The sequence below is a fragment of the Aotus nancymaae genome, unplaced genomic scaffold (genome assembly GCF_030222135.1).
Source record: "Aotus nancymaae isolate 86718 unplaced genomic scaffold, 86718_ANA_hifiasm-v0.15.2.pri h1tg000108l, whole genome shotgun sequence".
Taxonomy (NCBI): Eukaryota; Metazoa; Chordata; class Mammalia; order Primates; family Aotidae; genus Aotus; species Aotus nancymaae.
Window position 1 is genome coordinate 27,441,319 of NW_026988523.1, and position 27,287 is coordinate 27,468,605.

Below are 27,287 nucleotides of genomic sequence, written 5' to 3' on the forward strand. Positions count from 1 at the left end.
TAGTAGTAAACAAGTTAGAATCATATTATTTAAAATTCCTAAAATAGTAATATTTGACATTTAGAGAGTTTGTACTTTGTGGCAGATGGTGAGATAAGCACTGTAATATATCAACATTCATTTTTGAGAAATATTTATAATGTCCACAATATGGCAGGATATGTAACAGTTTTGAGGTAGTAAGCAGTAAAAAAAAAAATGGAATAAAATTCTTGCCCTCATGGAGTTGACAGGCTAATGAGTTTTAATTTAAAATACAAAATAGGAAAAAATGAAGGATAGGAGGCAGGATTAACTTGCAGCTCCCACTTGGATGGACAGACCAGGATGTGGAGACTCGCATCATGAATTTTGGATCCAAGAACTACTGCAGGGATATACCAGGAAAGCCAAGAGAATCCACAGATTCTTTGAAAGACATGGATTGCTCCTGCATGACCTAGGAGACAGCCTATATACTGTGAATGCCCAAACAGTGAAAGGGGGATTGTCCACCCCTGAACACACACTCTTGGGGAACCTGAAGGTCTAGATCACAAGAGAAGAATTTGACCTTACCTGGAGCAGAGACAATTTAGACAACTGAGTGAAATACAGGAGTAGAGGAAGCAGGGGGAAAAGCCCTGGCTCTCTGGGTCCCCAGAGAAGCTATTTCTGACTTGTCTAACAGGGGACCTGGAAAGGGCTGCCAGAGGAACTGGGAAAAGATCACAGGGAGAAGGAAACCACCAGCTGAACTTTCTAACAATTTCGACTGAACAGAAACTTCCTGGCCAGAACTCGGGAAAGGGTGTGAATCTGGTGTGCAGAGTCAACAGGTAGGGAGGCACAAAAACCTGTCTTGCTTTCTCAGTTGAGAGGCTGGTAGTCTGGGGCAAGTTCTCAACCCTGTTCACCCACTGCATGGAGACAAACTCATTGCTGTTGGTGGGAACATGGTAGAAGTGAGAATAGCTTGTTGAGTTGTGTAGGAGCTGGGTAAGGCCTGTAACTGCCAGCTTCCCCCCAGTTCCCTGACACCCTTCATGACACAGCAGAGGCAGCCATAATCCTCCTGGGAAGATAACTCTATGGACCTTGGAATCACACCCTCTTTCCCCGCAGCAGCTGCAACAAGCCCCGCCCAAGGAGAGTCTAAGCTCAGACATGCCTAACCCTGCCTCCACCTGATGGTCCTTCCATAACCATTCTGGTAGCTGAAGACAAAGGTCATATTCTCTTCTAAGTTCTAGGTCCCACTTACCACCTGATCCTCCCCTATACTACCACAGCTGATGCTCTCTTGAAATCGCTACCTTCTGGCACGATGCCAACCAGCAGAAAACTAGTGCATTAAACAAGTACAACTAAGGACCCTCACAGAGTTCATTTCACTCCCCTGCCACCTCTATTAAGACAGATGCTGGTATCCATGACTCAGAGATCTGAAGTCAGTTTACGTCAAAGGACTCTGTGCAGACAACCCGCAGTACTAGCCCAGAGCCTGGTATCCCTATTGGATGGCTAGATTCCAAGAGAAATAATTGTTGAGCAAGAGGGCCTTGCAGTGCCCCCAGCGGCCAGCAGGGGTCGTGCCACCACTACACCTCTAGCAAGAGGGCCTGGCAGCACGGAGAGGATCCTGCATTGCCGTGGTTACCAGCAGGGGGCGTGCTGCCACTGCACTATGAATAAGAGGTCTCTGCAAGTGCCCCGACCGCCAGGAGGGGATGCCGTCACCGCCCTATAAGAGGGCCCTGCATTGACCCTAGCCGCCAGAAGGGGGCGCCCGAGATCTCCTCTTCAGATTTCTGAGGCTCCGCCTCCGGCGTGCGTGCCATCAGAGAGTCGGCGTGCGTGGCGTCAGAGCCCCGGCGTGCGTGGCATCACATCGCCTGCGTGAGAGCGTGGCGTCACAGCGCCGGCGTGTGTGCGTGCGTGGCGTCATAGTGCCAGTGTGCGGGGCGCCACGGCGGTCTGCAGAGTTTTTTGCTCATGAGTACAGACCTTGAGGGACTGGGAAGGCGGAGCTGCGTCCTCTTCCCCGGAGAACTCAGAGTAGGGTTCGGGGGAGCACCGCGAGGACGGGGCCGTATTCTTCTCACCACAGACCCGGCTGGCACGCAAAGGCAGAGCCGCGTTCTCAGCACAGACCTTGGGGGCACTGCCTTAGTTTGGGACAACTCTGGGCCGCGTTCACGGTGAGTAAAATCCTTCCTGTTTGTAGCCCTGACTGCTGAGGGTCACAGACTAGTAAGAAGGTCTCCGTGTGGAAAACTGGATACCAAAAGCCTCTGAATCCTGCGCACCGAGGTTTTCCCCACCCAATGCCAGGCGGCCGCAGTGCGAAGTCCACACCATAGCCCCAAAACACAAATAGAGCGTTCCCAAGGCAGATATGACATCCGAAATACGAATACAGCACCCACAGTGCTCTTGTAGAAAACGCCTGTAATGCCAATGCAAAGCCTCAGTACGAAAATGTTAATATAGAACCCGCAGTACCCACGTGGCCCTGCCGGTACAGCACTGTTAACGATCAACGCTGACATATCAATGCAAACGTGGAAAATAAGGGTTGGGGGTTAGGGATTAGAAGAATTTTAGGTAAAATAAATTAAAATAGTTATTTGAGCAAAGGAGTGATTCATGAATCACGGCTGAAGCTCTAAATAGAAAAGAGGATTTGGGGGCCGGGCGCGGTGGCTCAAGCCTGTAATCCCAGCACTTTGGGAGGCCGAGGCGGGTGGATCACGAGGTCAAGAGATCGAGACCATCCTGGTCAACATGGTGAAACCCCGTCTCTACTAATACAAAAAAATTAGCTGGGCACAGTGGCGCGTGCCTGTAATCCCAGCTACTCAGGAGGCTGAGGCAGGAGAATTGCCTGAACCCAGGAAGCGGAGATTGCGGTGAGCCGAGATCGCGCCATTGCGCTCCAGCCTGGGTATCAAGAGCGAAACTCCGTCTCAAAAAAAAAAAAAAAAAAAAAAGAAAAGAGGATTTGGGGCTAAGTGAGGTTTCTCATTCGCTCCAGGTGGGCGAATGCATATTGTGGGATGGTTCCCTCCGTGTCACTCGTCATACAGCCAACTGGCGGCTGGGCTTTTTATCATTGACTGTGGTTGTTTGGTTAATTTTTTTTGTCAGTTTAAATGCCCCCAAGTTCGGTTTCCGTTTGTTTAGGGAAGACCTCAGGCTAACAGCCTACTCCGTTTTTGCTTTAACATGTCATGACCGTAGTTCATTTTCATTTTACTTTCCTGGCATTAATAGAAGTAAATTCACGTTTGTTGTTATTCAGAAGGTCGGTTTAATTGGCAGCCTATTTGAGATGGTGCATGAAATAATGTCTTTTAATCACTGGCATCTTAGATTAGACGAAATATGTTAACCCTATTAAGCTTTGTTATTAAACCATAACAGGAGTTGAATTTCCTTTTTTTTTCCTCCTAGGCTTTAACCATTTAAAATACACTCAAGCATCTCCTAACAATGTGGATACTTTCTGAGAAATTTGTCCTTAGTGATTTCATCTTTCTACGAACACCATGGAGTGTGCTTACAAAACCTAAATGGTTTAGCCCCCTCCATCCCTAAGTTATATGGTATAGCCTATTGTTACCAGGCTACAAACCTGTATAGCACATCTCTGTACTGAATGCTGTAGTTAACTGTCACACCATGGTGATTGTGGATTGTGAGCCCAAAATATCTGAGACAGGTCTCAGTCAATTTAGAAAGCTTATTTTGTTAAGGTTAAGGACATGCCCATGACACAGCCTTAGGAGGTCCTGACAACAGGTGCCCAAGGTATTCAGGTTAGAGCTTGCTTTTATACATTATACAGAGACATGAGAAACTAATCAGTATGTGTAAGATGTAAAGGTTGCATTGTTTTGAATTCTTGATCCGCCTTCCACTGAATACACAGTTTAGTCCGGCTTAGTGAGTCTTCATTTTTACGTATACAGTAGGGCAGAGGAATGGCGTGATCTTGGCCCACCACAACCTCTGCCTCCTGGGATCAAATGATTCCCTTGCCTCAGCCTCCCTAGCAGCTGGTAGTACAAGCATGCACTACCACGCCTGGCTAATTTTTGTATATTTAGTAGAGATGGGGTTTCTCCATGTTTGTCAGGCTGGTCTCAAATGCCTGACCTCAGGTGATCCACCTTCCTTGGCCTCCCAAAGTGCTGTGATTACAAGCATAAGCCACCATGCCTGGCCAGGAAGCATATTTTGATTCTGATATTGTCAGCTGCATTTCTCTAATGACCAGTGATGATGAGCATTTTTTCATATGTTTGTTGGCCTCATCTATGTCTTCTTTTGTAAAGTGTCTGTTCGTATCCTTCACCCACTTTTGAATGGGCTTGTTTGTTTTTTTCTTGTAAATCTGTTTTAGTTCTTTGTAGATTCTGGATATCAGTCCTTTGTCAGATGGGTAGATTGCAAAAATTTTTTCCCATTCTGTTGGTTGCCGATTCATTCTAATGACTGTTTCTTTTGCCGTGCACAAGCCGTGGAGTTTGATTAGGTCCCATTTGTCTATTTTGGGTTTTGTTGCCAGTGCTTTTGGTATTTTGGTCATGAAGTTCTTGCCTACGGCTATGTCCTGAATGGTTTTGCCTAGATTTTCTTATTGGGTTTTTATGGTGTTAGGTCTTACATTTAAGTCTTTAATCCATCTGGAGTTAATTTTAGTGTAAGATGTCAGGAAGGGGTCTGGTTTCTGCTTTCTGCACATGGCCAGCCAGTTTTCCCAACACCATTTATTAAACAGGGAGTCCTTTCCCCATTGCTTGTTTTTGTCAGGTTTGTCAAAGATCAAATGGTTGTAGATGTGTGGTGTTGCCTCCGAGGCCTCTGTTCTGTTCCATTGGTTCTATATCTCTGTTTTGGTACCAGTACCATGCTGTTTTGATTACTGTGGCCTTGTAGTATAATTTGAAGTCAGGTAGTGTGATGCCTCCAGCTTTGTTCTTTTTGCTTAGAATTGACTTGGCTATGCAGGCTCTCTTTTGGTGAGATGGGTGTTTTTCATGTTAGTCAGGCTGGTCTTGAACTGCCGTCAGGTGCTCTGCTCGCCTCAGTCTCCCAAATTGCTGGGATTACAGGCTTTAGCCACTGCACCCTACCATTACTAGGCATTTTGGTTTTCTTTCTTTTTTTATTTTTTCAGATGGAATCTTGCTGTGTTAATTAGGCTGGAGTGCAGTGGCTTGATGCTGGCTCACTGCAGCCTCTACCTCCTGGGTTTAAGCAGTTCTCCTGCCTCAGCCTCCCAAGTAGCTGGGATTACAAGTGTGTGCTAGCAAGCCTGGGTAATTTTTGTATTTTTAGTAGAGATGGGGTTTTGCCATATTGGCCAAACTGGTGTTGAACTCCTAACCTAAAGTGATCTGTCCCCCTCGGCCTCCCAAAGTGCTGGGATTACAGGCATGAGCCACCATGCCCAGCCTTTCTTTTTTGAGACAGGGTACTGTGCTGTCGCCCAAGCTGGAGTGCAGGAGTGTGATCTTGGATTAATGTGACCTCCACATTCTGGGCCCAAGCAGTCCTCCTGTTTTGGCCTCCCAAGTAGCTGGGACTACAGGTGTGTGTCACCATGAATCGGCTAATTTTTGTATTTATTGTAGAGATGGAGTTTTGCTGTGTCATCCTGGCTGGTCTTGAACTCCTAGACTCAAGCAATGCACCTGTCTTGGCCTCCCAGTGTGCTGTGATAGCAGGCATTAGCTACCGTGCCCAGCCTATTTTTCACTTGGGAGAAAATACAAAACTATGTTAAAAATAGGCTGCACTATTTTATATTACACATACAGTATTTAAGGATGGTGATTTCTCTCTGACCTTGGTAACACTTGTTATTTTACATTTCTTTGGATTGTAGCCTTTTGAGTGTGTGTTAAAGGACTGTATCATTGTGGTTTTCTGTAGATTGCCATGATAATTATATTGATCATCTTGTTACGTGCTTTTTTGAGACGGAGTCTTGCTCTGTTGCTCAGGCTAGAGTGCAGTGGCGCGATCTTGGCTCACTGCAACATCCCACTCCTGGGTTCACGCGAGTCTTGTGCCTCATCTCTCGAGTAGCTGAGATTACAGGCTCCTGTTAACATGCCCATCTGTTTTTGTATTTTTTTTTTTGAGATGGAGTCTCTCTCTGACACCCAGGGTCGAGTGGAGTAGCGCAATCTCAGCTTACTGCAACTTCCACCTCCCGAGTTCAAGTGATTCTTGTGCCTTAGATGGGCGCCACCATGCCCAGCTAATTTTTGTATTTTCAGTAGAGATGAGGTTTTTTCATATTGGTAAGGCTGGTCTCGAATTCTCAACTTGAAGTGATGTGCTCGTCCATCTCCCAAAGTGCTGGAATTACAGGTGTGAGACACTGCACCCTGCCACTCCCAGGCATTTTGGTTTTCTTTTCTATTTTTTTTTTTTTTTTGAGATGGGATCTCGCATCTGTTGTCCAGGCTGGAGTGCAGTGGCCTGATATCAGCTCACTGGAACCTCAAGTCTCCTGAGTTCAAGTAATTCTCCTTCCTCACCCTCCCAAGTAGCTGGAATTACAGGTGCGTGCCACCACGTTAGGCTAATTTTCGTATTTTTTTTTCATTGCATTTTAGGTTTTGGGGTACATGTGAAAAACATGCAAGGTAGTGTTGCATAGGTGCATACGTGGCAGTGTGATTTGCTGCCTCCCTCCCCTTCACCTATATCTGGCATTTCTCCCCATGCTATCCCTCCTCAACTCCCCACCCCCCCGCTGGCCCCCCCCAACAGACCCCCGTGTATAGTGCTCCCCTCCCTGTGTCCATGTGTTCTCCTTGTTCAACTCCCGCCTATGAGTGAGAACATGTGGTGTTTGATTTTGTGTTCTTGTGTCAGTTTGCTGAGAATGATGTTTTCCAGGTTCATCCATGTCCCTACAAAGGACGTGAACTCCTCGTTTTTAATGGCTGCATAATATTCCATGGTGTATATGTGCCACATTTTTCCTGTCCAGTCTATCATCGATGGGCATTTGGGTTGGTTCCAGGTCTTTGCTATTGTAAATTGTGCTGCAATGAACATTCGTGTGCATGTGTCCTTATAGTAGAACGATTTATAATCCTTTGGATATATACCCAGTAATGGGATTGCTGGGTCAAATGGAATTTCTATTTCTAGGTCCTTGAGGAATCGCCACACTGTTTTCCACAGTGGTTGAACTAATTTACACTCCCATCAACAGTGTAAAAGTGTTCCTATTTCTCCACATCCTCTCCAGCATCTATTTTCTCCAGATTTTTTAATGATCGCCATTCTAACTGGCGTGAGGTGGTATCTCAATGTAGTTTTGATTTGCATTTCTCTAATGACCAGTGATGATGAGCATTTTTTCATATGTTTGTTGGCCTCATGTATGTCTTCTTTTGTAAAGTATCTGTTCATATCCTTCGCCCATTTTTGAATGGGCTTGTTTGTTTTTTTCTTGTAAATCTTTTTTAGCTCATCGTAAATTCTGGATATCAGCCCTTTGTCAGACAGGTAGGCTGCAGAAATTTTTTCCCATTCTGTTGGTTGCCGATTCACTCTATTGACTGTTTCTTTTGCCGTGCAAAAGCTGTGGAGTTTGATTAGGTCCCATTTGTCTATTTTGGCTTTTGTTGCCAATGCTTTTGGTGTTTTGGTCATAAAGTCCTTGCCTACGCCTATGTCCTGAATGGTTTTCCCTAGGTTTCCTTCTTTATGGTGTTAGGTCTTATGTTTAAGTCTTTAATCCATCTGGAGTCAATTTTGGTGTAAGGTGTCAGGAAGGGGTCGAGTTTCTGCTTTCTGCATATGGCTAGCCAGTTTTCCCAACACCACTTATTGAACAGGGAATCCTTTCCCCATTGCTTGTTTTTTTCAGGTTTATCAAAGATCGGGTGATTGTAGATATGTTGTGTCACCTCCGACACCTCTGTTCTGTTCCATTGGTCTATATCTCTGTTTTGGTACCAGTACCATGCTGTTTTGATTACTGTAGCCTTGTAGTAGAGTTTGATGTCCGGTAGTGTGATGCCTCCCGCTTTGTTCTTTTTGCTTAGAATTGATTTGGCTATGCGGGCTCTCTTTTGGTTCCATATGAAGTTTAAGGTGGTTTTTTTCCAGTTCTGTGAGGAAGGTCATTGGTAGCTTGATGGGGATAGCGTTGAATCTGTAAATTACTTTGGGCAGTATGGCCATTTTCACAATATTAATTCTTCCTAACCATGAACATGGAATGTTTCTCCATCTGTTTGTGTCCTCTCTTATTTCGTTTAGCAGTGATTTGTAGTTCTCCTTGAAGAGGTCCTTTACGTTCCTTGTTAGTTGTATTCCTAGGTATTTTATTCTCTTTGTAGCAATTGTGAATGGCAGTTCGTTCTTGATTTGGCTCTCTTTAAGTCTGTTATTGGTGTATAGGAATGCTTGTGATTTTTGCGCATTGATTTTGTATCCTGAGACTTTGCTGAAGTTGCTTATCAGTTTCAGGAGATTTTGGGCTGAGGTGATAGGGTCTTCTAGATATGCAATCATGTCGTCTGCAAATAGAGACAATTTGACTTCCTCCTTTCCTAATTGAATACGCTTTATTTCTTTTTCTTGCCTGATTGCTCTGGCTAGAACTTCCAGTACTATATTGAATAGGAGTGGTGAGAGAGGGCATCCTTGTCTAGTGCCAGATTTCAAAGGGAATGCTTCCAGTTTTTGCCCATTCAGTATGATACTGGCTGTCGGTTTGTCATAAATAGCTTTTATTATTTTGAGATACGTTCCGTCGATACCTAGTTTATTGAGAGTTTTTAGCATAAAGGGCTGTTGAATTTTGTCGAAGGCCTTCTCTGCATGAGATAATCATGTGATTTTTGTTTTTGGTTCTGTTTATGTGGTGAATTACATTTATAGACTTGCGTATATTGAACCAGCCTTGCATCCCCAGGATGAATCCTACTTGATCATGGTGGATAAGCTTTTTGATGTGCTGTTGTAATCGACTTGCCAGTATTTTATTGAAGATTTTTGCATCTATGTTCATCATGGATATTGGCCTGCAGTTTTCTTTTTTTGTTGAGTCCCTGCCGGGTTTTGGTATTAGGATGATGTTGGTCTCATAAAATGATTTGGGAAGGATTCCCTCTTTTTGTATTATTTGGAATAGTTTCAGTAGGAATGGTACCAGTTCCTCTTTGTATGTCTGGTAGAATTCGGCTGTGAACCCAACTGGGCCTGGGCTTTTTTTGAGTGGTAGGCTCTTAATTGCTGCCTTGACTTCAGACCTTGTTATTGGTCTATTCAGGGTTTCGACTTCTTCCTGGTTTAGGCATGGGAGGAGGCTACTGTCCAGGAATTTATCCATTTCTTCCAGGTTTTCTAATTTATGTGCATAGAGTTGTTTGTAATAATCTCTGATGATGGTTTGAATTTCTGTGGAATCTGTGGTGATATCCCCTTTATCATTTTTTATTGCATCTATTTGGTTATTCTCTCTTTTCTTTTTTATTAGTCTGGCTAGTGGTCTGTCTATTTTGTTGATCTTTTCAAAAAACCAGCTCCTGGATTTATTGATTTTTTTGTAGGGTTTTTCGTGTCTCTAGCTCCTTCAATTCTGCTTTGATCTTAGTTATTTCTTGTCTTCCGCTAGGTTTTGAGTTTTTTTGATCTTGCTCCGCTAGCTCTTTCAATTTTGATGATAGGGTGTCAATTTTAGATCTCTCCTTTCTTCTCATGTGGGCACTTATTGCTATATATTTTCCTCTAGAGACTGCTTTAAATGTGTCCCAGAGATTCTGGTATATGGTGTCTTCATTCTCGTTGGTTTCGAAGAACATCTTTATTTCTGCCTTCATTTCAGTGTTTATCCAGTCAACATTCAGGAGAAAGTTGTTCAATTTCCATGAGGCTGTGCGGTTCTGGGTTGGCTTCTGAATTCTGAGTTCTAACTTGATTGCACTGTGGTCTGAGAGACTGTTTGTTATGGTTTCCGTTCTTTTGCATTTGCTGAGGAGTGATTTACTTCCAATTATGTGGTCAATTTTAGAGTAGGTGTGATGTGGTGCTGAGAAGAATGTATATTCTGTGGATTTGGGGTGGAGAGTTCTGTAAATGTCTATTAGGTTTGCTTGTTCCAGGTCTGAGTTCAAGTCCTGGATATCCTTATTAATTTTCTGTCTCGTTGATCTAATATTGACAATGGTGTGTTGAAGTCTCCCGCTATTAATGTGTGGGAGTCTAAGTCTCTTTGCAAGTCTTTAAGAACTTGCCTTATGTATCTGGGTGCTCCTGTATTAGGTGCATATATATTTAGGAACGTTAGCTCTTCTTGTTGCATTGATCCTTTTACCATTATGTAATGTCCTTCTTTGTCTCTTTTGATCTTTGTTGCTTTAAAGTCTATTTTTTCAGAGATGAGAATTGCAACTCCTGCTTTTTTTTGCTCTCCATTTGCTTGGTAAATCTTCCTCCATCCCTTTATTTTGAGCCTTTGTGTATCCTTGCATGTGAGATGGGTTTCCTGGATACAGCACACTGATGGGTTTTGGCTTTTTATCCAATTTGCTAGTCTGTGTCTTTTGATTGGGGCATTTAGTCCGTTTACATTTAGGGTTAATATTATTAAGTGTGAATTCGATCCTGTCATTTTGATGCTAGCTGGCTGTTTTGCCCATTAGTTGCTGCAGATTCTTCATTGTGTTGATGCTCTTTACCATTTCGTGTGTTTTTGGAGTGGCTGGTACTTGTTCTTTTCTATGTGTAGTGCCTCTTTCAGGCACTCTTGTAAAGCAGGTCTGGTGGTGATGAAATCTCTGAGTACTTGCTTGTTCTCAAAGAATTTTATTTTTCCTTCACTTATGAAGCTTAGTTTGGCTGGATATGAAATTCTGGGTTGAAAGTTCTTTTCTTTAAGGATGTTGAATATCGGCCCCCACTCTCTTCTGGCCTGTAGGGTTTCTGCTGAGAGATCTGCTGTGAGTCTGATGGGCTTCCCTTTGTGGGTAACCCAACCTTTCTCTCTGGCTGCCCTTAGTATTTTCTCCTTCATTTCAACCCTGGTGAATCTGATGATTATGTGCCTTGGGGTTGCTCTTCTAGAGGAATATCTTTGTGGTGTTCTCTGTATTTCCTGGACTTGAATATTGGCCTGCCTTGCTAGGTTGGGGAAGTTTTCCTGGATAATATCCTAAAGAGTATTTTCCAGCTTGGATTCATTCTCTTCGTCACATTCAGGTACACTTATCAAGGTAGATTAGGTCTTTTCACATAGTCCCATATTTCTTGTTGACTTTGTTCATTCCTTTTTACCCTGTTTTCTCTAATCTTGCCTTCTCATTTTATTTCATTGAGTTGATCTTTGACCTCTGATACCCTTTCTTCTGCTTGGTCAATTCGGCTGTTGAAACTTGTGCATACTTCGCGAAGTTCTCGTGTTGTGTTTTTCAGCTCCATCAATTCACTCATATTCCTCTCTAAGTTGTCCATTCTCGTTAGCATTTCGTCAAGTCATTTTTCAAGGTTCTTAGTTTCTTTGCATTGGGTTAGAACATGTTCTTTTAGCTCATGAAAGTTTCTTATTATCTACTTTCTGAAAGATGATTCTGTCATTTCATCACACTCATTCTCCATCCAGTCTTGTTCCCTTGCTGGTGAGGAGTTGTGCTCCCTTGTAGGAGGAGAGGTGTTCTGGTTTTGGGTGTTTTCATCCTTTTTGCGCCGGTTTCTTCCCATTTTTGTGGATTTATCCACCTGTCGACTTTGTAGTTGCCGTCTTTCTGATTTTGGTAATTTTAAGTCTGCAGCAGCAGAACTTATAAATCCCCTTTTCTTCCCCCCAGGTGTTCTGTCCCAGGGAGTTAGGGCTTTATGATTTTCTGCTGTCCTGCTGCCGTTTTCCCTGCCCACAAGGTGGCAGTCTAGTCACACTCAGCCTGCAGAGGCTTCGCTGGGCTGCTGTGTGCTCCACCCAGCTTCTGTGTGAACTTCCCTGCAGTCCTGTTCATATGGGTGTAGTTAGAACTGCTTCTGCTATGTTGGCCCGCCCCTGCAGTGACGGAGTCTCTGTAGTGGCGGGTTGCCTTGGTTACGGCAGATTGCCCTGGGAACTGCAGGGTGCCTCCGTAGTGGAGGATGCCCCTCCTCCACAGAGCTGGACCGTCCCAGGTTCAGTTGTGTTTCCCGTGGTGCTTTTTTGCCTGGGAATCTCTTGGCTTGACTTGACTCCCTGTTTCAGCTCCCCTTGATGGCTTAGAGGGGACTCAGTCTCGCTCACTCTGCACAGGGAGCCACTGCCCCAGGGCGCAGGCCAAGCGGCCATGCCGGTCAAACCAGCGGTGCTGGTGACCCGTGGGGCTCCTCCGCCTGTGAATCTCCTGGTCTGTGAGCAGTAAAAATCCGCTGCCCTGGGAGCCGCTGCGTCGGCTGAAGCAGCGGCTCTGAGATTCGTGGTGCTTTTTTGCCCAGGAATCTCCTGGCCGGGCTCCCCGTTTCAGCTGCCCTTGCTGACTTAGAGGGGACTCAGTCTCGCTCACTCTGCACAGGGAGTCGCTGCCCCAGGGCGCAGTCCAAGCGGCCGCGCCGGTCAAACCAGCGGCGCTGGCGACCCGTGGGGCTCCTCCGCCTTTGAATCTCCTGGTCTGTGGGCAGTAAAAATCCGTCTGGAAATGCAGCGTCCACTCACCTTCTGCGCTTTCTCTTGGAGCTGCAATCCCGAGTTCCTCCTAACTGGCCATCTTGGATCCCTATCCAATTTTTTATATTTTTAGTAGAGACGGGGTTTCATCATGTTGACCAGGATGGTCTCGATCTCTTGACCTCATGATCCACCCACCTCGGCCTCCCAAAGTGCTGGGATTACAGGCGTAAGCCACCGCGCCCGGCCCCTATCTTTTTGATAATAGACATCCTAATAGGTGTGGGTTGATATCTCATCGTCATTTTAATTTGCATTTCCCTGATGATTACTGATGTCAAGCATTTTTTTTCATATTTTCAGCCATTTACATGTCTTATGTCTTTTTTTTTTTTTTTTTTTAACCGAGAAATAGTCAGGTCCTTTTAAAATTAGGTTGCTTGTGTTCTTGTTATCTAGTTGTTTGAGTTCATTGAATATTTTGGATATTAACTCCCTATCAGGTGTATGATCCCGAAATATTTCTTCTCATTCTGTAGATTGTTTCTTTATTCTGTTGATTGTTTCCTGTGCTCCATGTAAGTTTTAGTTTGATGAAAGCCCATTTGTCTATGTTTGCTTCTGTTCCCTGTGCCTTTGGGGTCATATCCATAAAATGTTTTCTACACCAATGTTAAGAAGCTTTTGAGGTCTTACATTTAAGCATTTAACCCATTTCAAGTTCATTTTTATATATGGGGTGAAAGAGAGGTTGAATTTGATTCTTTTGCATGTGGATATTAGGTTTTCCCAACAGCATTTTGTGAACAGAATATCTTTTCTGGGTTGCATGTTCTTGGTGTTTTTGTGGAAGATTTGTTCATTATAAACCCATGGATTTATTTCCCGGCTCTCTGTTTTGTTCCAGTGGTCGATCATGTCTATCTTTGTAGCAGTACCATGCTTTTTTCACTACTGTGACTTTATAGTGGACTTTGAGATCAGGTAGTGTGATTCCTCCAGCTTTGTTCTTGTGTTCAGTCAAAATTGCTTTGGTTATTCAGGATCTTTCATGCTTCCATATAAGTTTTAGAATCAGTTTTTTTCTATTTCTATGGGGAATACCACTGGAATTTTGAAAGGGATTAGGATAACACATGTTGGTGACGATGTGGAGAAAAGAGAATCCTTGCATACAATAAAATTTAAGGAATATGGGAATATATATTCGTATATTCACAATGGAATACCATTCAGCCTTAACACAGAATTGTGAGGAATATAGGAATATATGTTTCTGTATTCACAATGGAATGTTATTTAGCCTTAAAATAGAAAAAAATTGTTGCATTTGCGATGACATAGATGAAACTGGATATTATGCTAAGCGATATAAGCAGAGCACCGAAAGACAAATACTGCATGATGTCATTCATGTGTGGATCCTTAAAAAGTTGAACTCTGCTTAGGAACTGATTCGTTAAAAAAAAAAAGAAAGAGAAAGAAAAAGGAATAAAGAAAAAATGTTGAACTCATAGAGGCAGAGAGTAGAATGGTGGTTACCCAGGGCTGGGTGTGGGGGAAGAATTAGGCAGATGTTGGAGAAGTTATGGGGAGAATTAGGCAGATGTTAGCCTTAAACTCCTGGACTCAAGCAATACTCCAGCCTTGGCCTCCTAAAGTGCTGGAATGACAGTCATGAACCACTGTTGCCAACCACAAATAGACTTTTCAACAAATGCTGGTGAGGCAAGTGGATATTCATGTACAAATAAATTAATTTGGGCCCCTGCCTAACACCATACTCAAAAATTAACTGAAAATGGATCACAGAACTAAATGTAAAACTAAAACCATAAAACTCTTAGAAGAAAACGTGTAAGAGTAAATTCTTGTGATCTTGTGTAAGGCACTGATGTCTTAGATACAACATCCAAAGCGCAGTTGAAGACCAGCCAGGGCTACCTAATGAGACCTGGAAAAGGAGGAAAGGGAAAAAGCAAGAAAATAAAAAATTGAACGTCAGCTGAATTTAAAACTTTGGCACATCAAAAGATACAATCAAGAAAGGGGAAGACAGCCCACAGAATGGGAGAAAATATTTATAAGTCATATGTCTAATAACTGATATATCCAGAAGAACTCTTATAACTCAGTATTAAAAGACAATCCAACTTAAAAATGGGAAAAGAACATGAATAAGCATTTCTCCAAAGATAACATTTTAATGTCCAATAAGCACATTAAAAAGTGTTCAACATCGCTAGTCACTAGGAAAATGCAAATTAATCCATAATGAGATGTCTCTTTCCACCCACTACAATAACTACAACCAAGCAGATGCATAACACCAAGTGCTGGAGAGCGTGTGGAGAACAGAACCCTCATACACTGCCAGTGGGACTGTAAAATGGTACAGCCACTTTTTTGGAAGATAGTATGACAGTTTCTCAAAATGTTAAAAATAAAATTGCCTTCTCTAGCAGAACTGCAAGGGGCTCAAGACAAAAATAATAATAAAATAAAAAAGTAAAATTGCCTTAAAGTCAGCAACTTTACTTCTAGGTATCTAACCGGGAAAAATGAAAATGTATGTTCACACAAAGACTGGTAGGTGAATGTTCACAACAACACCACTCACAAGAACCAAAAAGTGGAGACAAGCCAAATGCCCATCAACTGATGAAGGAATTCAAATGTGGGGAATACAAAGGAATACTATTTAGCAATCAAAAATGAGTTCTGAGCCATGCTACCACAGTGATCAACCTCAACAATGCAATGCTTTGTGAAAGAAGCCAGATGCAAAAGAACACACATCACGTGATTTCGTTTATATGAAACATCCAGAACAGCCTAATGTAGAGATAGAAAGCAGCTTACTGGTTGACTAGGGCTGGGAATGAGGCTGAGAAGTGACTCTGATGGGCACAAGTTTCTTTCTGGGATGATGAAATGTTCTTAAACTAGATTTTGGTGATTGTTACATAATTCTGTAAATATACTAAGTATACTAAAAATCATTGAATTGGACCAAGCACAGTGGCTCACACCTGTAATCCCAACACTTTGGGAGGCCATGGCAAGATCACTTGAGCCCAGGAGTTCAAGAACAGCCTAGGAAACATAAAGTGACTCCATCTCTACAAATAATTTAAACACTTAAACAGGTGTGGTGGCACAAGCCTGTAGTCTCAGGTACTCAGGAAGCTGAGGCAGGAGGGTCACCTAATCCCAAGAGGTTGAGGCTGCAGTGAGCCATGATGGCACCACTGCACTCCAGCCTTGGTGTCAGAGTGATAACCCTGTCTCTCTCATACACACACACACACACACCACACACACACACACACACACACACACACACACACATATCATTGTATACTTAAAATGGGTAAATTTTAGTATGTAAATTACACCTCTATAAAGCTGTTAATTTTTAAATTATTTTTAAGGTTTTTTTTTTTTTTTTTTGAGACAGAATTTTGCTGTTTTTGCCCAGGCTGGAGTGCAGTGACGCAATCTCAGCTCATGACAACCTCTGCCTCCTAGGTTCAAGCGATTCTCCTGCCTCAGCCTCCCAAGTAGCTGGGATTACAGGCTCCCGCCAGGATGCCTGGCTGTTTTTTTGTATTTTTAGTACAGATGGGGTTTCACCATGTTGTCCAGGCTGGTCTGAAAGTCGTGACCTCAGATGATCCACCCGTCTTGGCCTCCCAAAGTGCTGGGATTACAGGCATGAGCCAGGCAGTTTTTTAAGTTTTAAAATTATACTATTTACCCCAGCACCAAGATTGTAGTCTCAAAATACCATTGCCCAGTGAAAGAAGACAAGCCTTCCTGGAGAAAATGCTGATTCCAGGTCTAGACCAGAAATGTGTAAGGAGCCTGGAACATATTGTCACTCTGGATAGCAAAGAATCCATCAAAGATTATTAGGATGATTTCAACATGTCTGAAGGGCCAATCTGAATGGACTCCTAACCAAAGATAGGACATTTTATACATTAATAAGGATAATAGTTACAGTGAATTGAGATATATCAGATATGTTTGAATGTCTGCATTCATAATGATCCTTTTGAAAAAATAAAAGTGGGCTGGCACAGTTCCTCATGCCTGTAATTTCAGCACTCTGGGAGGCTGAGTTAGGAGGATCACTTCATCCAGGAGTTCAAGACCAGCCTGTGCAACGTAGGGAGACTTTGTCTCTACAAAACATTTTTAAAATTACTCAGGTATGAGGGCCCATGTCTTTGGTCCCAGCTACTCAGGAAGCTGAGATGGGAGGGTCACCTGAGCCTATAAGTTTGAGGCTGCAGTGGCATGACTGCTTCTCTGCATACCAGCCTGGGCAACAGAGCTAGACCCTCCCTGTCTAAATAAATTAATAGAAGTGGTCACCATTGAAGGATATAAATGAAACAGCCCATCATTTTGAAAAATGGTAAACAGAAGAAATCAAGCCATGAACTGGCATTTTCTATATAAGTTGTACAAGTGAGTAACACAGTTTATAAGAAGCAGCATCTCTTTTTTATATTTACTTCATTTTTTTCTGCATGCAATGCCCTTCTTAGGGTAGCAGTATCTCTTTCTGGAAGTATGGCAGCTCATAAATGAAGAAGGAATGATACAACAATACCTTCATTGTTCAATCCATAATTGATCAATGGCCATTAACATCACCAATTAAAAAAAAAAGATGTCCAGAGAGTACACACCTCCTCCCAGAAGAAACTAGCACAGTCTTTTTGCCCTGACCCTCAAGTCCAGCCTGAATCTGACCAAGTCTTGAGATCAACTACTAATTTATAAAAACTAGAACAAAGTGAAGAGCAAATTAACCAACATCACATGACACAATTAGCAAAATTCACAGTATGGGAAACAGCGTAATGAGAATACACTTAGCATAATCCAAACTATGGGGAAACGGCCTGATTTATTCAATAAATGAACTGCAAGGGACAACACAACACAACACAGAGATCAAAGTGGGAAGCTGTCAGGATCAAAAAAAACCTAAGAGGCGAATCAAACAATCCCAAAGAGAGACTTTATTTGGATCCTGATTCAAACAATAAATACATGAAATGACTGGAAATTTGGAGCTAGCAGGAGAGTTGACAGTGATAAAGAGCAATGGTGTGAGATGGTTGGTTGATGATGGTATTGGGATTGTATTTTTTAAAGAGTTCTTGTCTCCGGGCACAGCAGTTCACACCTATAATCTCAGTAGTATGAGAGATCAAGGCGGGAAGATCCTTTGAATCCAGGAATTCTAGACCAGCCCAGGCAACATAGCAAGACTCTGTCTCTACTAAAATACAAATAAAAAAATTAGCTGGGCATGGTGGTGTGAGTCTGTAGTTGCAGCTACTTAGGAAGCTGAGGCAGGAGAGGCCACAGTGAACCAAGATCATGCCACTGAACTCCAGCCTGGGTGACAGAGACCTTGTCTTGAAAGAACAAACAAGAATCGTATCTTCTACAGACATATACCAAGACAGTCAAGGAGGAAAGTATATGATGTGTGGGATTTGCTATAAAATCATGAGAGGAAGAGGAGAAGCATGTAGGAGCATACATGTAACGAGATTGGCCATGAGATAACAGATACCTGAATCTGTTGCTGAGTAGGTGAAAGCTCACTACACTAGCCTCTTGTTCAAAATGCTCTAGAATAGAAAGTTTGTCTAAAAATCCACTTCATGGATTTGTAACAAGCATTGAATAAGGTCATGTATACAGAGTGCTTTATCACCACGGCTTGCAGATAGTCAGCACACAAACATTGTTTTTAGTTTTGTATAGTCCCTGTCCATTAATCACATCCAAAAAAGGTATGTTGTTCACACCAAGAGCTCTGGCCCGTGGACCTTTGTCCACTTGGTGGTAATTTATTGGAATTTGAGGTTTAGAATGAGGAAATGCCAACTTTCAAAGCCCCGGGCCTACTATGAAATAGCAAAGCCAACAGTTCCAGATGCCTTCATAGCACACCTAGTAAGTAGGACCACTTTTCTCTCACCTTGTAGGCACACTTGAGTTCATTCATTCACTATTTTTCATTCATTTCTTATATGCCATGTATTGGGTGCTAGGGACCCATAATACAGTGGACCCATAATTGACTGGAAGCATCACTTTCAAAACATCATTTCAGGATGAGTATTTCATGTCAAGTGGATTCAAGGAACAGTGTGAAGGATCCATGGCCTCAGTCACCATGAAGACCCTCCCAAGAGCCAGCCCTGCTGGGCACATATAAATGAGTGGAGACATGGAACTCAACCTTACAAGGCCTAGAGCCTGACAGCACACAAGACAGAAGCCCAAACAACCAAGAACAGGAAGCTGAAGGTGAGAGGTGGGCCCCAAAGGATTCTGTGAAAATGCTTTGTGTTTGTGGATTTATCACGCAGAATGAAACCTTTGTTTTTATTCACAGGTTAGACACGCTGTCTATATAGAATCTATGAAGGGACATTTCTGAGCCTTTCGAGACCTATAGTGAAAAATGGAATATCTCCGGCAGCCCAGGATGAATAATGCAGTCACCAAGAGGGGCAGGATGGCCACAGGTGGCCAGCAGCAGGGATGGGCATTGTGAGCCATTGGATGGGGTTGTGGGGCATGGCATTGTGGGGCGTGGCATTGTGAGCCACTGGCCTTTGTTGTTTCCTGGTAACCAGGTGACATAGGAGGCTTTGTGACATCAGCCAGGGCCAGCAGCCTTCAGTTGGAAGCTGGTAGTGGTAGGAGGAGGAGCTCCAACTACACTCAACGGCAGTTTTTGTGCCAAGTTTTTGCGCTTGTTCTGTTGCTTTTTTTCTTTTTTTTCTTTTGTGTGTTGCTTTGTTTTGTTCTTTTCTTTTTTGTTGTTTTTTTTTTGATTTTGTGTGTTGCTTTCTTTTGAAGGTCCCCTTCTAGGTCACCCATGGGAAATATATTAAGCTGTTGCCTAGACCCCAGGGCTGGCCTCTGTTGTGCCTGCTGCAGGCAGAAGGTGGCGTCTTGTTGTGAATCCGAGACTCAGTCTGTGGCAGCCGCAGCACCAGCATCCACCACTGCAGAGTCTGCCACGTCAGATTCCGAAGTGGCGGAGGTCCAGTACATGCAGCCCGTCACCAACTCAAAGAGGCGCAAAGGTAAAGAAGCCACGGGTGCCATTTGCTCTCTGGCACATCTCTGGCCACCACCTCCCCCACCTGCTTCCCATCCCCTCACCCCAGAGACATCCTCAGCTTCCAGCTCCCTCCTGCCTATAGCCATCTTTCCCAGGGCTGGGCATGGGGGACAAAGGCTAGTCCTGCCTCTTGTCTTTGTTGTTGAGCCTTCTTGCTTGAGGCCTTTTTGGTCTAGTCTCTCCCTTTCCTCGATGAAAATTCAAATACTCCAGTTCTGGAGTCTCCATCCCATTCTCTAGCCTGACCTATCCAGCTACTGTGGTACCTCAGTGAAGGATCCGGTTAAAGGCCCAATCGTTTCTTTTCTCCTATTCAATAAGGAAGCTAATAATTGGGATAATTCAGACTGAAATATTTGGAGACTTCTTAAATTTAAAATAGAGTTTACCATGGAAGAGATTATATGGTGTTCTTAATAGATGGTTTTAAGTCACCTTGACCGAAGCAGCTTTATTTCTTCCAATTGTAATTTGAAAACTGAAGGAAAAATTGAGGGACATGCTTAAAATGACTGCAAAAGATATGAAATGTTACTGCCAGAGCTGTAAAGAAAAGTTGTATTTGTTTTGGTTTTACCCAAAAGTTCAGCCTTGGAGCTCTGATTACTTTAAAATTCCCACTTTGACATGAATGTCTCTTCAGCCCTACTCCAGTAACTTCACGGGCTTTGTTTACCTCCTTGTTCTGAAAGACAGGTAGAGCTAGCTCATGGTTACAGGTTCCAAAAGAGATGAGATGACTTTAGACGTGAATTTGTAAGGTAAAGACTTGAGAGTTAGAAGGCTAGACCCTGCCTGTGGAAAAGAGTTTGTTTTCATGGCTCCCCTTCCTACAGGATGGGAAAGGGGAGGAGAGAGGAAACATTTCATTTTTTTTGCTATGGTCAAGTTGAAGACAAAAACTAACACTTGTAAGGCAGGAGAGGAGCATTTAGTTACAAAATCAGTCAAACATTTGTGTATCACTACATTTGTTGAGCAAATGAAAGCTACCAGACTCAGAAAACCAGAGATGCTAATGGAACTGACATTAGTAACCAGGGTTTTCTATTGAGTTCAGTGCCCAGGATGACTTCCAATAACAACCACACTCCCCTCCACACATACACTTTTCTCAGGACTGGAAAGCTCAGGCAGCCCAGGATGAATAATGCAGTCACACGGAGGGGCACAGTGACCACAAAGTGGGCAGCAGCGGGATGGGCATTGTGAGCCATTGGGTGGGGCTGCGGTATGGGGCATTGTAAGCCACTAGCCTGACTTGGTTGTTTCCTGGTAACCAGGTGACATAGGCTTTTTGGGTGATAGGCATCAGCCAGGGCCAGCAGCCTTCAGTCTAAAATCCTTTAGGATTTTAGAAATAGATGAATCTAGCTACAGATAGTTCTGAGTAAGGAGTTCCTTGAACAAAAACTAAGTCCACTGAAATAGAAAGTATTATATCATAAAGACATAGAAATATGATCAGCTCATTTCTTTCATTTTAATGGCAGAGATTTTATTAGTATGGAGAAAACGTCTTAACAGCTCTTGTATTTAAACTTGAGTTTGGCTCTTACTTTCACAGAATAATTAAGCCTCATGATTGGTGTGGCTTTGTAACAAGGAAGTGCTGTACTCTGTTTTCAGAATATTGAAAAATTGTGGAAGAATGAACAAATAATTATGAGACTTAATAGATTGTACCTTATACACAAATCATGCAAGTACCTGTGAAAACTCCTTGCTTGGTGGTGTATGGCAAGGCTCTGTGTAATATTCTGTACGATTTGGTAGATGAGGTAGTGAGAGAACAAAGTGAGCCTTTCCCTTATTCTTTAGGATGTAAAACATGTTTTCATGTACATCTCATTGGAACCTTCCAAATGCAAATAAGGGCTGTGTATATTCTCCCTATGTTGCTGATGCAGAAAGGAAGGCTTAGAGATCTGAAGGGACTGTGTGAGACAGCTACTGAACAGAACTGAGGTTCTAAGTCATCAAAGTAGACATGAAAGTCGTAGTGATGCCAAACTCAGTTCTTAAAGAACTTGACAGACTCCAGAATGTCTTCTATTGTAAGGTCTACCCGTAACATAGACCTCTCTTAGAACTTACTTTTGTCTTGATTAGTTCCTTTGCATTTTATTTTACACAACTTACAGGCAACATTTACCTCTCCATTTTTCCTCCTAAAGAGATAGGTCCTCACTGTGTGGCACAGGCTGGCTTCTGACTCCTGGCCTGGGCTCAAGCACTCCTGCTGCCTCAGCCTGTAGGAGAGCTGACAATACAGGCATGTGCCGTCTCTCCTGGCTCTGCCTTCTGTCTATACATTTATTGAAATGGATAAGGATAAAAGTAGAGGTAACAAAATGGCCTACATTTACCAGTCAAATCAACAGTTTAATAAATGTTGAAGAGTTTCTTCTGCTAACTGATTTGAAGCTGAGAATGCCCTGGTTGGGAGAAGCTGGCAAGAGGGCAGGTAAGGCCCCACACGTTAAGCACAGGATGCTGAGTAAGAAGTGTTAAGTCAGAGCAGTTGAAAAAATAGTTTGTGAGCACAGAATTTACCATTTTATGTGTATTTGCATGACAGTAAGTTTCTATATGTCTCTTCAAATCTATTTTTGTGGTATTTAATAAAGGGGTAACAGAAACCTCAATTTCAACGTTTATTCTTTGGCCAGGCATGGTGGCTCATGCCTGTAATCCCAGCATTTTGGGAGGCTAAGGTGGGCGGATTACCTGAGGTCAGGAGTTTGGGCCAACATGATGAAACCCCTTGTTTACTAAATATACCAAAAATTAGCCAGGCGTGGTGGCACGTACCTGTAATCCCAGCTACCTGGGAGGCTGAGGCAGGAGAATCGCTTGAATCCGGGAGTTGCAGTTTGCACTGAGCCGAGATCGTGCCAATACACTCCAGCCTGGGCTGGGCAAATAAGAAAGAAACATGTTCAGAACACTCTAATATATAAAGTATAGACACATTCAAAGTTTGTTAATATCTTTATTTCAGAAAATTGTGTATCACTTTTCTTGGAAAGTGATACATTTCTACTTAGATGTGAAACATTTTAGCCTTTCTATAATGAGGAATTGAATTCTTTTGGTGACTTAGACAAATACCACAGCAACCAGTGCTCCAGCCATTCTGTGGCACACTAAACAGTCATTTAAAGTCATCAGGTAGAGCAGGGCACACTGCTGTGGAAAGACATCCTGGAGTGCTCTCTAGGTGGCAAGTCCTGTTCCAGGAACTTATGCCATAAATGATGCTCTGCTTCATTGTTCTCTTCTGAAATATTTCAAAAGAATATTGTGTCTTGAAGCTATTTCAAAGAGACGTTCTAAGAACCCACTTTAGATCTCAGACAGACTCGAACATATTTCGTCCTATCTTGCCTTTATTTAGCAGTGTATCTAATATGACTGGGGGTAATACAAGTAACACAGATTAAGATAGTAGGAGCTCATTATCCAATTTTATCACTACCCATCAACTTTTCATGCAGCTTTTTGTGTTCTTACCTTAGGAACGCTGCTAATTTGCTGGCTCTCTCAAGTGAGGGGTCAGGGAAGGGAAAGAATGGGCATATGATGTAGAGACCTCTGAGCAGCAGGTCTTTCAGCTTTCTAGTAGCTTTTTTCAACCCTGCTTTTAAAATGACTATCAGTATGTTTCATGTAAAAGAAGTAGAAAATAAAGAAAAATTATTTATTATACTCAGAATACCCAGAGCTCACTTGTGTTACTATTTGAGTACTGGTTCTTCTGGAAATTTTTGGTATGCATTTGAATATATTTTATTTCACAAACTTTTTTGTAAAATAAAACTTTTTGATCATTTTATATGTGCTGCCTTGTAACTTTTACTTAAAGCAGTGAAATAATGGCGTAAGTTTCTCAAACAGTACTTGACACCTAGAGAGCACTCTAGGATGTCTTTGCATGCCAGGGCACCCTGCTGTACCTGATGACTTTGAATAACTGCTTAGTGTACTACAGACTGGTTAAAGCATTATTTGTTTACCTACCCTTTGCGATTGGCTGTCTTTTTTCGTAAAGTCAGACACAATCCTGTTATGTTTGATTCTAAGAACACGCATAAAGCACATTTTGATGACAGATGTGTGATATCTCATTATAAAGTTCAGATAATATATTTTGTCTAGTGACATAATTAAACCGATGAAATGAGTCACTTTGTATTTAAGGTATTTTAGTATTAAATATACTTGTGTCAAACTGCAGTTACCCTTGACTTTTAAATAGACATTAACATTTTTCATTTATGTTTTTGTGGATCTTGATAGCTTGTGTCTTTAATTCTAAATAGCTACCAGTTAAAAAAATCTGATGCTGTCTTAGATGATAAATCAAAAGACAAATTTAACAGATCTGGGAGAATTGGGAGAAACTTAACTAGTTTGGGGTAAAATGAAATACATTTATTGAGCACTTTTAAATGGCCTGCCAGTGTTGCAGACTCAGGGCAAACAGTGGAACGCAACATAAAGCCCCATTCTAAGTCTGACCCTTACATTCGATAGGGAGGTAAGGGCAGATAGCACATGAATAGTCAAGAATGGCAGGTGGTGACGTGCTGGGGAGAAAGTAAAACAGGGTAATGGATTAAAGAGGAGGGCAATTTTATGGAGGGTTAGGGGTAAGAGCTGGATGTTCTCTTTAAGTGACATGTGAACAGTCTTAAAAGTGAAATGGGCTGGGTGTAGTGGCTCCCACCTTTAATCCCAGCACTTTGGAAAGCCAGGATAAGGGGATTCCTTGAGGCTGGAAGTTTAAGACCAGCCTGACCAACACAGAGACACCCCATCTTACTTATTTTTAAAAATAATAAAGTGAGGGGAACCTTGTGAGGATGATGGGAGAGGGCTTCCAGAGAGAGATATCTGCTTTGGAATTCCTGAAATAGAAACAAAGTTGTTTTAGGCAAAGGACAGAAAGACACAAGGGTGGCTGCAGCAGAGTGAAAGGATGCTGGGAGGAATATGGTGGGTGAAGGCCTTGTACACGTAGTGAGCACTCACAGAGAAGATGGACTTCAGTTGAGATGGAAAACCACTGGAGGATTATAGCCCAGAGGTTACTGTTAATTTTCTAAGAAAAAGACTGAACAAGTGGCTCCGTGCAAATACACTGTAATACAGGCAAGGGTAGAAGCAGGAAGAGCAGCTAGGTGGAGTAGTTCAGGTGAGAGCCAACAGTGAAGAGAAGAACAACAATGACCTGAAAGAGGCTGACTTGAGAAAATCAAGTGAATCTCAAAGTAGATAAACGTATTTATTTTGACACAGCATCATGAATGTTACTCAATGTGTGTTAAAATGCACACTTAATAATTACAATAATAAATACGTATACTTTACTACAATTTTAAAAATACACCAGGTTAGATGATAAATACAGAAGCAGGATATATAGATCCACAGAAGTTAAATAATCCTGTAACATTTCCTAAAATGTGGGGATTTGCCTGGACCTTCACATGGGCAGCAGGTGTGATGAGATGCTCTCACTGAGCCATACAGTGCTTTTCTGTATTAACTGGTTCCTAGACTATTTCACACTGATGAGGTTGCCCTAGCTGGAAAGCCAAGGCTCTTTCATTTCTCTCTTCCCCTCTCCTTTGCCTTCCTTCAACACCAAGGAGAATAGTCCAGCAGCAGCACAGTCCATGCTTGTCAACCACCCAGCTCCATACACTCCAGCCCCCGTCCACATTCCCCAAAGCTCCTTGTGAGATTCCTCAGAAGCACCAATGCAGTGACTGTCTCTCTGTATTCTCCTAGCTCCTGTTGACGACCCAGAGGAGTGGACACCTGGCAGTGAGGAGGAGGAGGTGGCCTCTGACATGGTAACATACATTTCTTTGTCTGGAATTTTTTTTTTTTCTGGGGCTTCTAGACTATGAAGTGAATATGATTTTTGACTGCCATCATAAATCAGGCCTCAGGGGGTCATGGACTCTAGCGACTGGTCACTGGAGATTATGACCAACTAAGGCCTGAAGGACGATGTCCGTCAAAAGAGGGCATCACCTAACTGGTTGTGAGCATATTTCTCAGTAGCAGCGTTTTCTCCTTGAAAAATAATTTTATATTTCCTAGCCAACATAGAGACTTGCTAAATATTCCACACCCACTGGATTCTCTGCAAGCATCTTCTATGCTTCATTTGGTGCCAGTGACTTCATCACTGTTCTACATCTGTTTTTGTTTTTGTTTTTGTTTTTGTTGAGACAGAGTCTTTCTCTGTCACCTACAGTGCAGTGGTGTCATCTCAGATCACTGTAACCTCCACCTATTGGGTTCAAGTAATTCCTCTACCTCAGTCTCGCAAGTAGCTAGGACTACAGGCATTCGCCACCACCATGGCTGGGTATTTTGTAGTTTTTCACCAGGTCTCAATCTCTTGACCTCATGATATACCTGTCTCGGCCTCCCAACATGCTGGGATTACATACATGCGTGAGCCACTATGCGAAGCCTGCCATCTGGTTTTCTAATGTCACCAAGTGAATACAAGACCTGTGCCAACAGGACCCAGCATGATGTAATCCTCATGGTGTTTCTTTTTCTCTTATTGCAGGAGGAGCCTGCGGCCCAGTATCACCACGGTACGTATTCTTTTTCTTTTAAACAGTTGTTACTGAGACGTTGATGTGCAAACCAATTCACCCATTTAAAGTAGGTGATTCAGTGCTTTTACTCTATTTACAGGGTTGTGCAACCATTGTTACAATGCAATTTTAGAAGCTCTTGATTCCGCCTGAGAAAACCCCATTAGTAGTGATTTCTCTGTTTTCCCCTAACCCCACGTCCCTGGTTCTAGGCAGCCCTAATCTACTTCCTGTTTCTACAGTGCACTGCCTTTCTGTATTAACCGGTTCTTCAAATGATGATTTCATATTGATGAGGTTGCCCTAGCTAGGAAGCCAAGGCTCTTTCATTTCTTTCTGCCCCTCTCCTTTGCCTTCCTTGAGCACCAAGGAGAATGGTCCAGCAGCAGCTCAGTCCATGCTTGTCAACCGCCCAGCTCCACACACTGCAGCCCCCGTCCACATTCCCCAAAGCTCCTTGTGAGATTCCTCAGCAGCACCAACGCACTGACTGTCACTCTGTGTTCTCTTAGGTCCTGTTGAGGTCGTACAGGACCTCATAATAGAAGATTTGGAAGAGGACGAGAAGCCCTCTGACCTGGTGAGATGCATTTCTGTCTTTAGGAGACATTTTTTTTCTGGGTCTTCTAGAATATCAAGTGAATATCATTTTTGACTGCCATTGTGAATCAGACCTCGGTTGTCATGGACTCTAGCGACCAGTCACTGGAGTTTATGACCAACTGAGGCCTGATTGACGATGTCAGTCAAAAGATGGCATAAATTACAAACTGGTTGTGAGCGTATTTCTCAGCAGCAACATTTTCTTCTTGAAAAATAATTTTGTATTACCCAGACAACATAGACACTTGCTCTATATTCCAAACCC

General features: G+C 42.8%; 1 protein-coding gene across 1 annotated transcript in view; it reads left to right on the forward strand.

Moving 5' to 3' along the window:
• The first annotated feature begins 1,936 nt into the window (after positions 1 to 1,936).
• LOC135272231 (uncharacterized protein C22orf42-like) overlaps positions 1,937 to 27,287 on the forward strand; it is a 30,668-nt gene continuing 5,317 nt past the window's right edge. The window contains exons 1-7 of the mRNA XM_064370452.1: positions 1,937 to 2,180; positions 18,768 to 18,964; positions 19,053 to 19,210; positions 19,523 to 19,752; positions 25,590 to 25,654; positions 26,389 to 26,416; positions 26,932 to 26,999. Coding sequence (XP_064226522.1) covers positions 19,122 to 19,210; positions 19,523 to 19,752; positions 25,590 to 25,654; positions 26,389 to 26,416; positions 26,932 to 26,999 — 480 coding nt within the window. The 5' untranslated portion in view covers positions 1,937 to 2,180; positions 18,768 to 18,964; positions 19,053 to 19,121. The remainder of the gene's footprint in view (positions 2,181 to 18,767; positions 18,965 to 19,052; positions 19,211 to 19,522; positions 19,753 to 25,589; positions 25,655 to 26,388; positions 26,417 to 26,931; positions 27,000 to 27,287) is intronic.